Here is a 14,344-nt window from a genome sequence, read left to right as displayed (position 1 = left end):
TGATACAAATTCAATGACGATATTCAAAAAAAAACAAAAAAGAACGCTGTGACTTGCGATCGAAATTTTTGATAGTATCACCAGCTTGAAATTTATACATTTTATTGGCCATTTTCTTCCATATCCGAGACAAAAAAAAAAGTTTTCCTTACTTTGTTCTTTCCTTTTATATTTTCCATTCTTTGTTTTTTCTTATTTTTTTTTTTTCTTTTTCTTTTTTTTTCTTTTTCTTCTTCCTTCTCTCTCTCTCTCTCCCACTCTTTTCTATTTTTTTTTTTCCTTTCTATATACAACATGAGTATTCGTTTCTCATGCTTTATTTTCATATGGTTATTATTCTCCACTGTTCAGGCTCAACAAGGTAAACTATAAATGGTATTTGACGTACCTTTTTTGTAACACGCTATTGACTTTTTTCTTTTCTTTTTTTTTTTTTTTTTTTTTTTTTTTTTATTATTCACTAAACCGAAGCTGACGAATGTGCCCCTCAATCTCTTGACGACTATAGAATGAATTTAAGAGTGGGATCTATTTTTATTGTCCTTATCACCAGTGGTATTGGTAATAAATAAAATAAATAAAAAAAAATGTTGTCTAACTTGTATATCTTATAAGGCACTTTCACACCTATGATTATACATCATATTCGACCTTATGGTAAAGGTAGTGTACAAGATTGGATATTGACTATTGGCAAATTTTGTAAGTATACTCAATAGGCAAATTAGTCTTGAGAATGAAACTGATGATGATTTTTTTGTTTCATTAGTTGGTACAGGTGTATTATTAGCCACAGCTTTCGTTCATTTATTTCCTGAAGCAATGTCAAACTTCGCTAGTCCTTGTCTTGATGAAGGTTGGAAAGTATATGGTTCTTTTGCTGGTGTTTTTTGTATGATATCTTCATTTGCTCTTCAATTATTGGAATTGGCTGCTGTCAGCAATGTGGATCGATTGATTAATAAACAAAAAGGACAAACAAATAGAAACTCGAATGATTGTGAACGTCAACAATTCAGCAAGGTGAATAATATCAATGAATGTACAACAATACAACGAATGGATTCACTTGATTCAGCAACAGGTACTAGTTCAGAAAAGAATCAAGAACAACTTGAAAATCATCATCATTCTGGTCATGTGCACAGTGCAGGTTTATTGGAAACCGAAAATGCATTCAAAGATATCAACACAATTATATTGGAACTTGGGATTGTTATGCATTCTATTATTATTGGCATCACGTTGGCAAATACTCAATCTAGTCAATTTGTAACACTTTTGATTGCTTTGGTTTTTCATCAGGTAATAATATTATTTTATAGATTGGGAAATTATACTCATTTTTTTTTTCTTTTCTACTCGGGATTTATAAAAAAAAAAAAAAAAAGTTCTTTGAAGGTATTGCTTTAGGAACTCGAGTCAATGAATTGGTACATGTTGGATGGATGCGTCCTTTGATCATGGGACTTTTATATATTATCATGACACCTATCGGCATTTCCATTGGTATTGGTATTCATTCTTCATTCAATCCCAATTCACCTTCTAGTGTTTTGGCCAGTGCTATTTTGGATTCTTTATCAGCCGGTATTCTCTTGTATAATGCTTATGTCTCTTTAATGAGTACCGAAATCAACCAGAATGACGATTTCAGAAGATCCTCTTGGCAACGTAAATTGGTTTCTTTTATATCGATGTATGTTGGTGCTGGTCTGATGGCTTTGATTGGATTATGGGCATGAAATCATCCATTTTTTTTTTTAATGATTGATTTTTTTTTATTTACATTTTTGTATTCATACATATTATTATTATCATTTTATCATCTATCGTCATTCATTCTCATCATCTTTATCAAAATAGTATAGTTGCATCTTTGTATACCTCTTTCACTTTATTTGTATCATTTCCTTCTTTCATCTTTATACACATACTGTATATGTATTCATATCTTGTAAATTTATAAATAAAGTCAAATGATCTTATACCATCCATTCATTCTATATGTATATAAATAAGTTTATCACAAAAAAAAAAAAAAAAAAAAAAAAAAGGGAAATAATCTCGATTACTGATTTTTTCTCTATTTTGTCATTTCAATCATTTGAAAAAGTATAGTTTGCAAACTTGATTACTTTTATATCATCATCTTAATGATTTATATAAACAATCATCAAGGCTAATATTATAATTTACATCAAAAATATAAGTTCATCAATGTGATCCAAAAAAAAAAAAATCAATAGCGCTAAAGAAGCGTCAAATATTTCCTCTTTTCAACTCATTTGTTATATATAAAAAATAATAATAATAAAATAATAAGAATAATAATAAAATAATAAGAATAATAATAAAAAAAAATAATAATAATAAAATAATAATAATAATAATAATAAAATAATAATAATAAAAAATAATAAAATAATAATAATAAAAAAAATAAAAAAAAAAAGAGAGAAAAGAAAAAAATGTTGACTCTCATCCATTTACCCTCCGTCATCAAAATCTCGTTAATTCATGAGCTCTTTGTTCGTCGACACCTTGACCCATTTTTTTTCCTTTTTTTTTTTTTTTTTTTTTTAAAAAAAAAATATTTTGATAAAAATTATCTTTTCATCCCTACTTAACTGTATTGTGGATTATTCATTTTGATTGGCTCACTTTGTTCTATATTTAAAGTCAGAACAATTTTACTCTACTTCTATTTTCCAAATTTGGAACAAGACTTTATTTTTCTTTACTTTACTTTTTGTTTTATTTTATCTCTTTTCTTATACGTGTGCTTGCGTAATCAAGTACTGGTGCTCACTAAACAACTTATTCTCTTTCAATCATCCGAATTACTTTTTCAATTTTGAACCTATAAACAAAAAAATCACTTAACAGTACAAAAAAAATCTTTAACAATATATATATGCAAACTAAACATTTCACCAATTCTTACTGGAAATCATGGGAAAAATCGGTAAAAAAGAGTTTAAGCCACTCCCATGCGGGGAATTGAACCCCGGCCACCACGGTGAGAACGTGGGATCCTAGCCACTAGACCACATGGGAAGAATATTTGTTCGAAAAAAATCATCATGAAATTCGAAAATGGCTCGGATTTAATTATTTTCTTCCATTTTTTCATTATTTTTATAACAGTTTCCTCAATATTTTTTATTATTCAGATTTATTATCATTTGATGATGGATTTGCAATTGATTTGAGCTTTTTATGTTTATTTTTCGTTGAGATATTCACATTTTCATCTATTTCGTATACATTCTTTTTCTTCAAAAATGGCAATAGCGGAGGAGAAATTAGCCGTGACTTTTTGGAGGCAAAATAATAAAGCTGGAATTTTTCTCTTTTTTTTTTTTTTTTTTTTTTTTTTTTTTTTTTTTTACTTTTTGCATATACGATTTCATACCCTCTTTTTTTTTTTTTTAATTTATTTTATATACACATATATTTTATATGACGGGACGCAATCCTAAGAAAGCATCTTTGGATCAAAAATATTACGAGTCCGATGAAATAGTATCATGTTTTGAACCATTACATGCTTTACTTTTATCTGAACTACAACCTCAACGACGTGATCTTGGTGGTTTTGAAGCTCGTGAACTTTCCATCTTTTTGGGTCAACTTCAACAATTTCAACAAGATAATCTTGGCGTTTTCAACAAAGCAAATCATGCTCCTTTACGTATTCCAGCAAAATTATTCAAAATGGATCATCGATCTCTTCATAATACCAACAAAATAACCAAGAAAAAACAACAACAACAACATACTAGTTTGAACGAACACCATCCAATTTACACCATGTTACTTGCAGCATATACTTTTCGACTTAAACACAACTGGAGAAAATGGGAATGGCACAATCCAGCTAAAAAGGCAAAGAATGTGGAATTGATTCAGGTTATAAGAGAAGCTTTGATTAAGCAAGGTTTTATTCAACCTCCAAGAATTGCTTTTAGTGGCTCTGTGACAGAATCAGCGAAAAAGTCATTAAAAACACTTGTCAGGAAGATTGGTGGTAAGTACTCTTCTTTTTTTTTTTTTTTTTTTTTTTTTTTTTAGAAAAACATAAACGAGTGTGAAAATACAATCATTAATACGATTCTATTATTATTATTATTATTATTATTATTTCTTTAGCTAATGTAGTGGATCGACAAGATAGTCCTTCTCATATTTTACATGGTGCTTTACACGAGTATAATGGAATGGAAGAAGATTGGTTTCGAACTTTGGAAAAGCAAGATAATAAAGTTCTTGTTCATTGGTGGTATTATCCTGATTCTTATGACAGTTGGTTAACGCAAACAGAGCAATTTGCCGATCCTGAAGAACCTCCCGTACATACTGGCGCTTGGCATTTGACCTGCCGATGGTTACAAGATACAGTCAAATTTAACGAAATGATGAATGAAGAAGATTACGAAGACGTAGATACCGACTCTGTTGTTGAAGACGTTGAAGGTGAAGAGGAAGAAGAAATTGACGAAGAGATCGAAGAAGAAGACGACGAAGAAGAGGAAGAAGAGGAAGACGAAGTGGACAATGATGACTATGATACTACAACACCAACGGACACCAGTACAGCACAAGTGAATGTTAGTAGTACATCAACAAACACAGTAAGGCGATCACCAAAAAGAAAAGCATGTGAAGTATTTATGGATACATCAAGTACATATGACGACGAAGGTACTCATGACAACAATGGCGAGCGTACATTCATACAATCTACGGAATTACCAATACTGGACTCTTCTGCTCAACCTGTGGTTCTTATTAGAGATGTGGATATTGAACGCCCAACACCTGGAAGTCGCCAAAGGAAGAATGAATTTGAACCATATATGAATGGTGACATTAGCAATATTTCTCAATACACCAGTCAACATATCCAATTCCCAAACACCTCAGCAACTATGGTTCCAAATGGCAAGTTGGAAAAGGACAAAGAAGGAATGACAGATGGCGATGGTAAGTTTTTTTTTTTTATTATTATTATTATAAGGAAAATACCAACTAACATACACTTTTTTTTTTATTATTATTACTGTTCTTTATCAAAGATTTATATTCGTTATGCAATACTCAACCTCAGTGTTATTCAAATTTATATACTCCTACTTGGTTTGATATGGACAAAGTGAATGAAATGGAGAAGCTGGCACTTCCTGAATTCTTTGATGCTCATGAAAAAGAATACATCCAATATCGAAATTATATGGTGGAACAATATCGATCAAACCCTTCCTATTTTGTTACAATCTCAGCTTGTAAGAAAGCCTTCCCAAATGCCGATACTGTGTCACTTGTTCGATTACATAGTTTTTTGGAGTTATACAAAGTGATCAACGTTCAGGTAAGCATATATATATATATTGATATTTTGCATGCTTAGTTTTCCTTTCTCTGTCTTTTTTTTTTTTTTTTTTTTTTTTTTTTTTTTTAAAAAAAAAATAGAATGATCCTCGCCTTCATCTTTATGATCCAACCATAGATAGTGAACCAGATGCATACCCTGAATTCAACTTACATCGACACTTGGAACCTGTAAAAAAGGTGGACATTCATTATTTACGCAAACTTATATATGATTCAGTCAAATCTCGCAAAACCAGTAGTACATGGAATGTCATGGCGGAAGAAGCAAACAATTTGGATGGTCGAAAGATATATAGATGTAAAAACTGTCTCGCGGATTGTAGTGCCATTCGATATCAATGTATCAAACGATTGGATCTTCATTTATGTATTGATTGTTTTGTCCATGGAAGGTTTACAGCGGTATACGCCAGCAGCGACTTTGTGCGAATGGACGAAACCAATGACAGTAATATTGGCAGCAATAGCAATAATAACAACAACGGCAATAATCTCATTGGCAGCAGCATGATTAGCAGCGAACAGGATGTAGATGAAGATTGGACAGATGAAGAAATACTATTGTTATTGGAAGGAATGGATCAATACGATGATGATTGGCTTATGGTATCCGAGCATGTTGGTAGTAGATCCAAAGAACAATGTATCACTCAATTTTTACAAATGCCTATCACCGACGACTTTCTTACATCAAAATTATCTAGCAAGGAACAAGATCAACTCCCGTTTGCGAATACTGCTAACCCGGTGATGACGATGATTGCTTACTTGGCTGCACATGTGAATCCTGGCGTTGGATCGGCAGCAGCAAAAGCCGCCATGAAGGAACTTTTACAAGCAAGCGCAACATTGCAAGAAAAACAACAAAACAACACAGATCAACAACATGGAGATGAAAATCAGACAATGGATGTAGATATCGATGTAGATGAAGATGATGATGATATGGATGAAGATTCAGATACAACATCAACACCTTTCTCCAAAAAAGTCCTTTTGTCAGCAACTTCAGCAGCATTAGAAGCCGCCGCTATTCAAGCTCGAAAACTTTCTAGTTATGAAGATCAAGAAATTCAACATTGGACAAGGTTAGCTGTGAAGACTGTAGTTGATAAATTAGCATTGAAGGTAACCAAAAAAAAAAATAAGATAATTATATTTATTTGATACTGATCACATTTGTAAAAATTAGATACAACAATACGAGGATTTTGATCAAGTGTTGGAAAATGATCTTCAAGAAATGTCAAGTCAATCCGCTGTGTTACAAACGACCTTGGAGAATCTTCGAAAACAGCATTATCCTTTACCATCATCTGACAGTGACCCTTCCATTCCAACAACCACATCACTAGACGCTTCATCCTCTGTCAAATGATCCAATTTCTTATTTTCTGTTTGTTATTTTGCATCCTATTTGTACCCTCCTTTTTTTTTGTATTATTTTCCTCCTTTTTTTTTGTTTGTATATTTTTTCATTTATCATTTTAATCTATTTACTATTGACGACTTATAGATAGTATTTTTTTTTTTTATTTTTTTTTTTTTTTTACATGTTTACCAAAATAAATGTGTTTCTGTTTCTCAAAAATAAAAAAAAAGATCATATGATCTCGTCAACTAGACTTTTTTTCTTTCTCCATTAATACATCAAACAGAATCAGAAAATATTGGATAGACTACAGTTTATTTCAGATACAAAGTCATCATTTAATATGATCTATCTTTTTTTTTTTTTTTTTTTTTTTTTGATAATCTTTGTGATCAATTACCAGATCACATCTTTCTTTTTTTTCATTTTCATTTTCATTTTTAGTTTGAAAGATGATTATGCAGAGTATACTTCTTACTTGACAGCATTGATTTATCAAAATGATATCCGCAGGGTATTTTTGGAAAAATCGAAGAAATGTACTCACTGTAGATTAAGGTAAGCGATAAAATGGCATTTGGTGATGATAGATTACTTTTTTTTTTTTTTTTGAGAGGAATCTAATGATGATAGTTTTATTGAATGATGATCCTTACTAGACGGGAGATGACTGAATTAACTTTTTTATTTTTTATTTTATTCTACAAATTAGGAGATAAGATATAAATTGTTATTAATGCAATGAAAAGGCAACCATCGAATCTAAGTTCAATTCAAATTTGGTGCAATGATGATGATTTTTGAGAGAATTACAAAAGTATGAACGGGAACATGTCTACCTCTTTTATAATGCAAAAAAGTTTGAAATTTGGATCGATTTTTGGATTTTACAGCCAAAATTTTAGAACTCCCCAGCCAAAGTTTGGCTGTAAAAATATATTGTCGAGGGATCATCAGGCATTTTTTCAAAAAATCGACGAAATCTTTTAGTGAACATTATACGATAGGTGGTAATGTAAGCGATAAAATAATATTAGATGGTATTAAACTAATTTTTTGAGAGGAATCTAACGGTGGTAATTTTATTGGATGATGATGAGTCTTGAGTGAGTCATAAAAGATAGAAGAATGATGATGTATCATGTGATGTTATAGCGCAGAGACGATGGATAGTGTTATATTCTTTTAATATGCAAATCAATTGTGATGCAAAAGTCATTCAAATCAAATCTGTTATATTTGACCCATTTTTTTTTAATTGACATCCAACAATCATTCAGAAAAAAATAATTTTGTTGTTCATTTCATTACATTTGGTTCCAAGTCATAACATCCACTTAAAACGTTCTGCCAGTATTTTGTCGAAACACTGTAACTTTTTTTTTTTTTTTTTTTTTGGGATTGTTCATTTGTCCCTTTTCACAAACCAATCCAAAGTAAGCCACGATTTTTAATTCTCAGCTCTGACACATCTGTATGAGGCACAACAAAAAAAAAAAAAATTGTTCTTCTCCTTTTTCTTTCCTTTTTTTTTCTTTGTTCTTTTTTTTTTTTTCTTTCCCCTTTAACATTGAATATGGCTACCGAAGCTCCAAAAGTAAAAACAACAATACATACATAATACTTTTTTTTTTTATTTTATAGATAAACTAATTTCTTTTTTTTTTTTTTGATGTATCTTAATAAATAGACAGCCAAACGTGATTACCTTCGTGATTTGGAAGGCAAAGCTCGTACTCTATGGAATGACAACAAAGCTTTTGAAATCAATGCACCTACTATCGAAGAACATGCCAATAGTGACGATATCCATACTGTTTATCCCAAGTTTATGGCTTGTATGCCTTATCCTTATATGAACGGTCGTCTTCATTTGGGTCACGCATTCACTTTTTCCAAGGTTGATTACGCAGTCGGTTATGAACGTATGAAGGGTAAACGTGCTCTTCTACCTCAAGGTTTCCATTGTACTGGTATGCCCATCAAGGTAAAACTCACAAAAAAAAAAAAAAAAAGAGAAAGGAAAAAAAAATGGAGGAAATACTTACATATATATTTTTTTTAATCTATATAATAATAATAATATAGGCCTGTGCTGATAAATTGACTCGTGAATTGGAAATGTTTGGAAAAAACTTTGAACGTTATGAAGAAATGCTTCTCTCTAATCAACTCGAAGAAAAGGTAGCTGTGGCAAAGAAAAGCAAGGTGGCAGCAAAGACAGGCAATGTGACATATCAATTCCAAATTATGCTTAGTCTTGGTATTCCTCGTGAAGAAATTCACAAGTTTGCTGATCCTTATTATTGGACTGAATATTTCCCTCCTCAAACTATCAATGACATGACTGCATTTGGTTCCAAGGTGGATTGGCGTCGTTGCTTCATCACTACTGATGCTAACCCTTACTATGATGGTTTCGTGCGATGGCAAATGAACAAGCTTCGTCAAATGGAAAAAGTCAAGTTTGGTGAACGTTATACTATCTATTCTATTGTGGATCAACAACCTTGTATGGATCACGATCGACAATCTGGTGAAGCATTGAATCCTCAAGAATATACTGGTATCAAGATGAAGGTATTGGATTGGTCCAAGGCTGCCAAGGAAGCCTTTGCTCCTTTCGAAAATGCTCTTAAGGGCAAAACTGTATATTTGGTGGCTGCTACTCTCCGTCCTGAAACAATGTATGGTCAAACTAATTGTTTTGTTGGTACTGATATCTCCTATGGTGTTTATCAAGTCAATGATACTGAAGCTTTCTTGGTGACTGAACGTGCTGCTCGAAATATGGCTTTCCAAAAAATCTTTGATAAGGAAGGTGCTGTACGCAAATTGGCTGATATTAAGGGTGAAGCTGTGGTTGGTACAAAGATTCATGCTCCTTTGAGTGCCTATCCTGCTGTTTATGTGCTTCCTATGGATAATGTCTTGCCTACCAAGGTATGTAAATAACCAAAAAAAAAAAAAAAAGAGGGTATCGATTGATTTTTTTTTCTTTTCATTTGTTGATGTATATATTAGGGTACTGGTGTTGTGACCTCTGTTCCTTCAGATTCTCCTGATGATTTTGCTACTCTACAAGATTTGAAAAAGAAAAGTGCTTTCTACAAGGTGGAACCTGAATGGGTGGATTTCGAACCTGTACCTGTCATCGAAACTCCTACTTATGGTCAACTTACTGCTCCCAAATTGTGTGAACTAAAGAAGATCAATTCTCAAAAGGACCGTGCTCAACTCGCTGAAGCCAAGGAACTAGCTTATAAGGAAGGTTTTTATCTTGGTACTGTGATCACTGGTGAATTCAAGGGTATGAAGGTGCAAGATGCCAAGGGCAAGATCCGTGAAAAGTTGATTGAATCTAAGGAAGGTTTCATTTACTACGAACCTGAAGGACTGGTCATTTCCCGATCTGGAGATGAATGTGTTGTTGCCTTGATGGATCAATGGTACCTCGATTATGGAGAAACTGAATGGAGAACTCAAACTGAAAAGTGTTTGGCTGGTATGGAAACTTTCACCCCTGAAACTCGCCATCAATTTGAACAAACGCTTGGTTGGTTGAATAAGTGGGCTTGCGCTCGTAGCTTTGGTCTTGGTACCAAGTTGCCTTGGGACAAACAATTCTTGGTTGAATCTCTTTCTGATTCTACCATTTACATGGCTTATTACACTGTCTCTCATCTCTTGCATCAAGGTTCTCTCAATGGTACTCAAGTTGGCCCTGCTGGTATCACTGCTGAACAAATGACGGATCGTGTTTGGGATTATATCTTCAAGCTTGACACTTATCCTGCTGACGAAGCTAATGTACCCCTTCAAGCTACTTTGGACAAGTTACGTCGTGAATATGAATACTTTTATCCTTTGGATGTGCGCTGTTCTGGCAAAGATTTGATTCCCAACCATTTGACCTTCTTTTTGTACAATCACACTGCCATCTTCCCCCCTGAAATGTGGCCTCGCGCTGTTCGATCCAATGGCCATTTGATGTTGGATTCCAAGAAGATGAGCAAGTCCACTGGTAACTTTATGACGATGAATGATGCTGTTATCAAATATGGTGCTGATGCTACTCGCTTTGCTCTTGCTGATGCTGGTGATTCTGGTGAAGATGCCAACTTTGAAGATGCCACTGCCAACGCTGCTATTTTACGTCTGTACACACTTTTGGAATGGTGTGAAGAACAAACCAAGTCTATCGATACTCTCCGCACTGGTGAATTTAACTTCTTTGATCGTATCTTTGAAAATGAAATGAATAACAACGTTCTTTTAACTGATCATTCTTACAAGCTTACTCATTATCGTGATGCTATGAAATATGGTGTCTTTGAATTCCAAACTGCTCGTGATAATTATCAACAAGCTTGCTCTACTATTGGTATGCACAAGGATCTTGTCTTGCGTTATATCACTGATCAAACTCTTCTTATTGCTCCTGTCTGTCCTCACTGGGCTGAATATGTCTGGCGTGATGTTCTTAAGAAGGTAATAATGAATGGAATTGTAAGAGTATGATGGATTCATCTTTTTTTTTTTTTTGTGCTTAGGATGGTATGGTTGTTGATGCTGCATTCCCCAAACCATCTGCTCCCGTTGATGAAGTTCTTTCTCTTGCCACTACTTATATCCGTCGTACTATCAAATCCATTCGTGATGCTGAAGCTAATACTCAAAAGAAAAAGAAGAAGAGCAAGGCCGATGATGTTACTTATAACCCAAGTCAACCCAAATCTCTCAAGATCTTTGTTGCTACCAAATTCCCCGAATGGCAAGAAGATTGTATTGCTGCACTCAAGGCTAACTATGACCAAGTAAGTTTGAATGAAATTAAAATATATAAAAAAAAAGATAATGATATCATACTGTTGCTGATTTTTTTTTTTTTTTTTTTTTAGGCCACTGGTAAATTCGATGATGTCAAGGTTCGTGAAATTCTTGGTGTTAAGGGTATCCTTAAAAATAAGAAGACCATGCCATTTGTACAGGAACAAAAGGTGAGTAAAAAAAAAAAAAAAAAGAAGAAACTTGTATATAGTTACTGATCTGGATTCTGTTTTTATTTGTAGAAAATGGTTGAAAAGAGGGGTGTGGAAGGATTTGATCGTGCATTGCTTTTCAGTGAAGTTGATATTCTTGGACATGCTAAGGATGAAATCAAGCGCAACCTTGGATTCAATACTGTGACGATTTTGAAGAGTGAAGATTGGACTGAAGAAGAAGCCAAACAAGCTGAAGCCGCTGTTCCCGGTCAACCTGCCTTTGCTTTTAAGAATGAATAGATAGTTAGATAGTTAGATAGATAGGTGATAGTTCTCCTTTTTTTTCATTATCATCATCTTCTTTTTATATATTTTGTTTTTGTTCCTATCTTATATATATATGTTTGTGTTTATACTTCCTTTATTATACATTATATCAATAAAGTACTTTTTTTTTTCTCTTTTGTGTATTGGATTCGTTCCTATTGTCCTATCATCATCTATCATCACAATTCATCATCGACGTTTAAGAACTATAATCAATTTTACCATTGATTGGCACATACAAAAAAAACACTTGAATCAAAAATGTGAGAATTTTATTTTATTTTATTTTTTTTTTTTTTAGTATAAAATATCTATGTATATATAAGGACATGTTATAAAAAAAAAAGTCTATACTAAAAAGATGAATGCAATCAAACGAATAATAATAATAACGATAAAAAAAAAAAAGATCTAAACAGACAATTCAGCACGAGTCTTGTCCTTGAGAGCTTCAGCATAAGGAGCCAAAGCAGGTTCAACATGCTTGACCAAGAAACTATCGACTTGTTGAGGAGCACGGCCAATGAAAGTGGAAGGATCCAAGAGAGCAGGTAATTCATCCCAGATAGGCTTGAAGTATTCAGTCTTTTGAATGCGTTCAATCAAATCATTTTCACCACCTTCCATCTTGACAACATGAGCAGCTTGATGAGAGAGGACACGGATTTGTTCATGACATTCTTGACGATCACCTCCTTTCTTCACCATGGCCATGATGACATTTTCCGTAGCCATAAAGGGTAATTCTTGACGGATACGACGTTCAATCACCTTGGGATACACAACCATACCTTCAAAGATGTTTTGTAAAGTGGTCAACAAAATATCGGTGGTCAAGAAAGCTTCAGGTAAAGAGATACGGCGAATAGCACTGTCGTCCAAAGTACGTTCGAACCATTGTACAGCACTGGTTTGAAGAGCATCATTGACAAGGACCATCAAGTGACGAGACAAAGAGCATACACGTTCACATCGCATAGGGTTACGCTTGTAAGCCATAGCAGAGCTACCAATTTGATCCTTTTCAAAAGGTTCTTCGATTTCCTTGAGATTAGCTAATAAACGAATATCAGTGGCAATTTTATGGCAAGTAGCACCAAAACCAGAAAGAGGATTCAAGACATCAATATCAATCTTGCGAGAATAAGTTTGACCACACACTGGGTAAGCTTCAGAAAATCCAGATAATTCAGTCACGAGTTGATCCAATTCTTCAATCTATCAAAAAAAAAAATAAAAAAAAATAAGATAACGTTATGATTCATTTTTTTTTTTTTTTTTTTTTTTTTTTTACCTTATCATGATCACCATTGAATAAAGCCATGAAAGAAGCTTGAGTACCAGTAGTACCCTTGACACCACGGAATTTCAAATCATTACGAGCACGTTCGAAATTACGTAAATCCCATAACAATTCTTGAATCCAAAGAGTAGCACGTTTACCCACAGTGACCAATTGAGCAGGTTGGAAATGAGTGAAACCAAGAGTAGGAAGATCACGATATTCTTTTGCAAACTTGCTCAAGATATCAATCACATGTACCAATTTCTTGATCACCAAATCATAAGCATCACGTAAAATAATAAGATCACCATTATCTAAAAAAAGAAATGTTTCATCAGTCTTTTTTTTTTTTTTGTTATTTTTTTCTTACCAGTGACATAACAAGAAGTAGCACCAACGTGAATAACACCAGCAGCTTTGGGAGCCACCAAACCAAAAGCATGAACATGAGCCATAACATCATGACGACGTTTCTTTTCTTCTTCAGCAGCTACTTGATAGTCAATATTGTCCAAGTTGGCGCGCATTTGTTCAATAGCTTCGTCAGTGATATCAGTCAAACCAAGACGTTGTTCGGCAATAGCAAGGTTAAGCCAAAGTTTACGCCAAGTAGTGTAACGCTTATCTTCAGAAAAGTTATAAGCCATTTCTTTGGAGGCATAACGAGAAGTCAAAGGAGACTGGTATTTAGCATGTACTGACATTATTATGATAAAAGAATAATAATAAAAAAAAAAAAAAAAAAAAGAGAGAAAGAAAATATTTTTGAAACAACAAGATGACTCTTATTTGATGGACATTTCAACCACCGTCTCGAAGCTCTCAGTTTTTTTTTTTTTTTTTGTCAAAATCTGGATTTCAAGTGGCTTTGTGGAGAAATTTATCTTTCTTCCCTTTTCCTTTCTTTTTTCTTCTCTCTTTTTTTTTTTTCACTGTTATGTATAAAAGTCATAGATTTAATTACAATGTATTGTCATG

At 33.2% G+C, this 14,344-nt stretch overlaps 4 protein-coding genes and 1 non-coding gene across 5 annotated transcripts; 3 read left to right on the top strand and 2 right to left on the bottom strand.

Annotated features, from left to right (window-relative positions):
* Positions 1-223: 223 nt before the first annotated feature.
* BX664DRAFT_339689 (Zinc/iron permease) lies at positions 224-2,037 on the top strand. Its single transcript, XM_051546680.1, has 4 exons — positions 224-361; positions 472-702; positions 770-1,305; positions 1,392-2,037. The coding sequence occupies exons 2-4, from the start codon at positions 630-632 to the stop codon at positions 1,743-1,745; spliced, it is 963 nt and encodes a 320-aa protein (XP_051397697.1). The 5' UTR covers positions 224-361; positions 472-629; the 3' UTR covers positions 1,746-2,037.
* A 951-nt stretch (positions 2,038-2,988) lies between these two features.
* Positions 2,989-3,060, bottom strand: BX664DRAFT_t105. The gene has a single exon. It is a non-coding gene; the product is annotated as a tRNA-Glu (tRNA).
* A 1,616-nt stretch (positions 3,061-4,676) lies between these two features.
* BX664DRAFT_268083 (SWIRM domain-containing protein) lies at positions 4,677-6,775 on the top strand (the record flags this gene model as incomplete). The annotated part of the gene is made up of 5 exons (XM_051540974.1): positions 4,677-4,989; positions 5,082-5,374; positions 5,476-5,845; positions 5,930-6,525; positions 6,590-6,775. The coding sequence occupies 5 exons, from the start codon at positions 4,677-4,679 to the stop codon at positions 6,773-6,775; spliced, it is 1,758 nt and encodes a 585-aa protein (XP_051397696.1).
* Positions 6,776-8,324: 1,549 nt separating this feature from the next.
* On the top strand, positions 8,325-12,218 carry BX664DRAFT_284918 (leucyl-tRNA synthetase). The gene is made up of 7 exons (XM_051541655.1): positions 8,325-8,366; positions 8,460-8,756; positions 8,858-9,712; positions 9,794-11,260; positions 11,323-11,586; positions 11,671-11,769; positions 11,842-12,218. Exons 1-7 carry the CDS (start codon positions 8,346-8,348, stop codon positions 12,052-12,054), a joined length of 3,216 nt encoding a protein of 1,071 aa, XP_051397695.1. The 5' UTR covers positions 8,325-8,345; the 3' UTR covers positions 12,055-12,218.
* Positions 12,219-12,380: 162 nt separating this feature from the next.
* Positions 12,381-14,092, bottom strand: BX664DRAFT_301619 (adenylosuccinate lyase). The gene is made up of 3 exons (XM_051542391.1): positions 13,737-14,092; positions 13,376-13,680; positions 12,381-13,299 (listed from the first exon to the last, which is right to left on the bottom strand). The coding sequence occupies exons 1-3, from the start codon at positions 14,068-14,070 to the stop codon at positions 12,493-12,495; spliced, it is 1,446 nt and encodes a 481-aa protein (XP_051397694.1). The 5' UTR covers positions 14,071-14,092; the 3' UTR covers positions 12,381-12,492.
* Between the last annotated feature and the right edge of the window lie 252 nt (positions 14,093-14,344).

The sequence above is a fragment of the Halteromyces radiatus genome (genome assembly GCF_025201355.1).
Source record: "Halteromyces radiatus strain CBS 162.75 chromosome Unknown BX664scaffold_7, whole genome shotgun sequence".
Classification (NCBI taxonomy): Eukaryota; Fungi; Mucoromycota; class Mucoromycetes; order Mucorales; family Cunninghamellaceae; genus Halteromyces; species Halteromyces radiatus.
The sequence above is the reverse complement of the archived record's forward strand: the minus strand, read 5'-3'. Positions and strand labels throughout refer to the sequence as shown.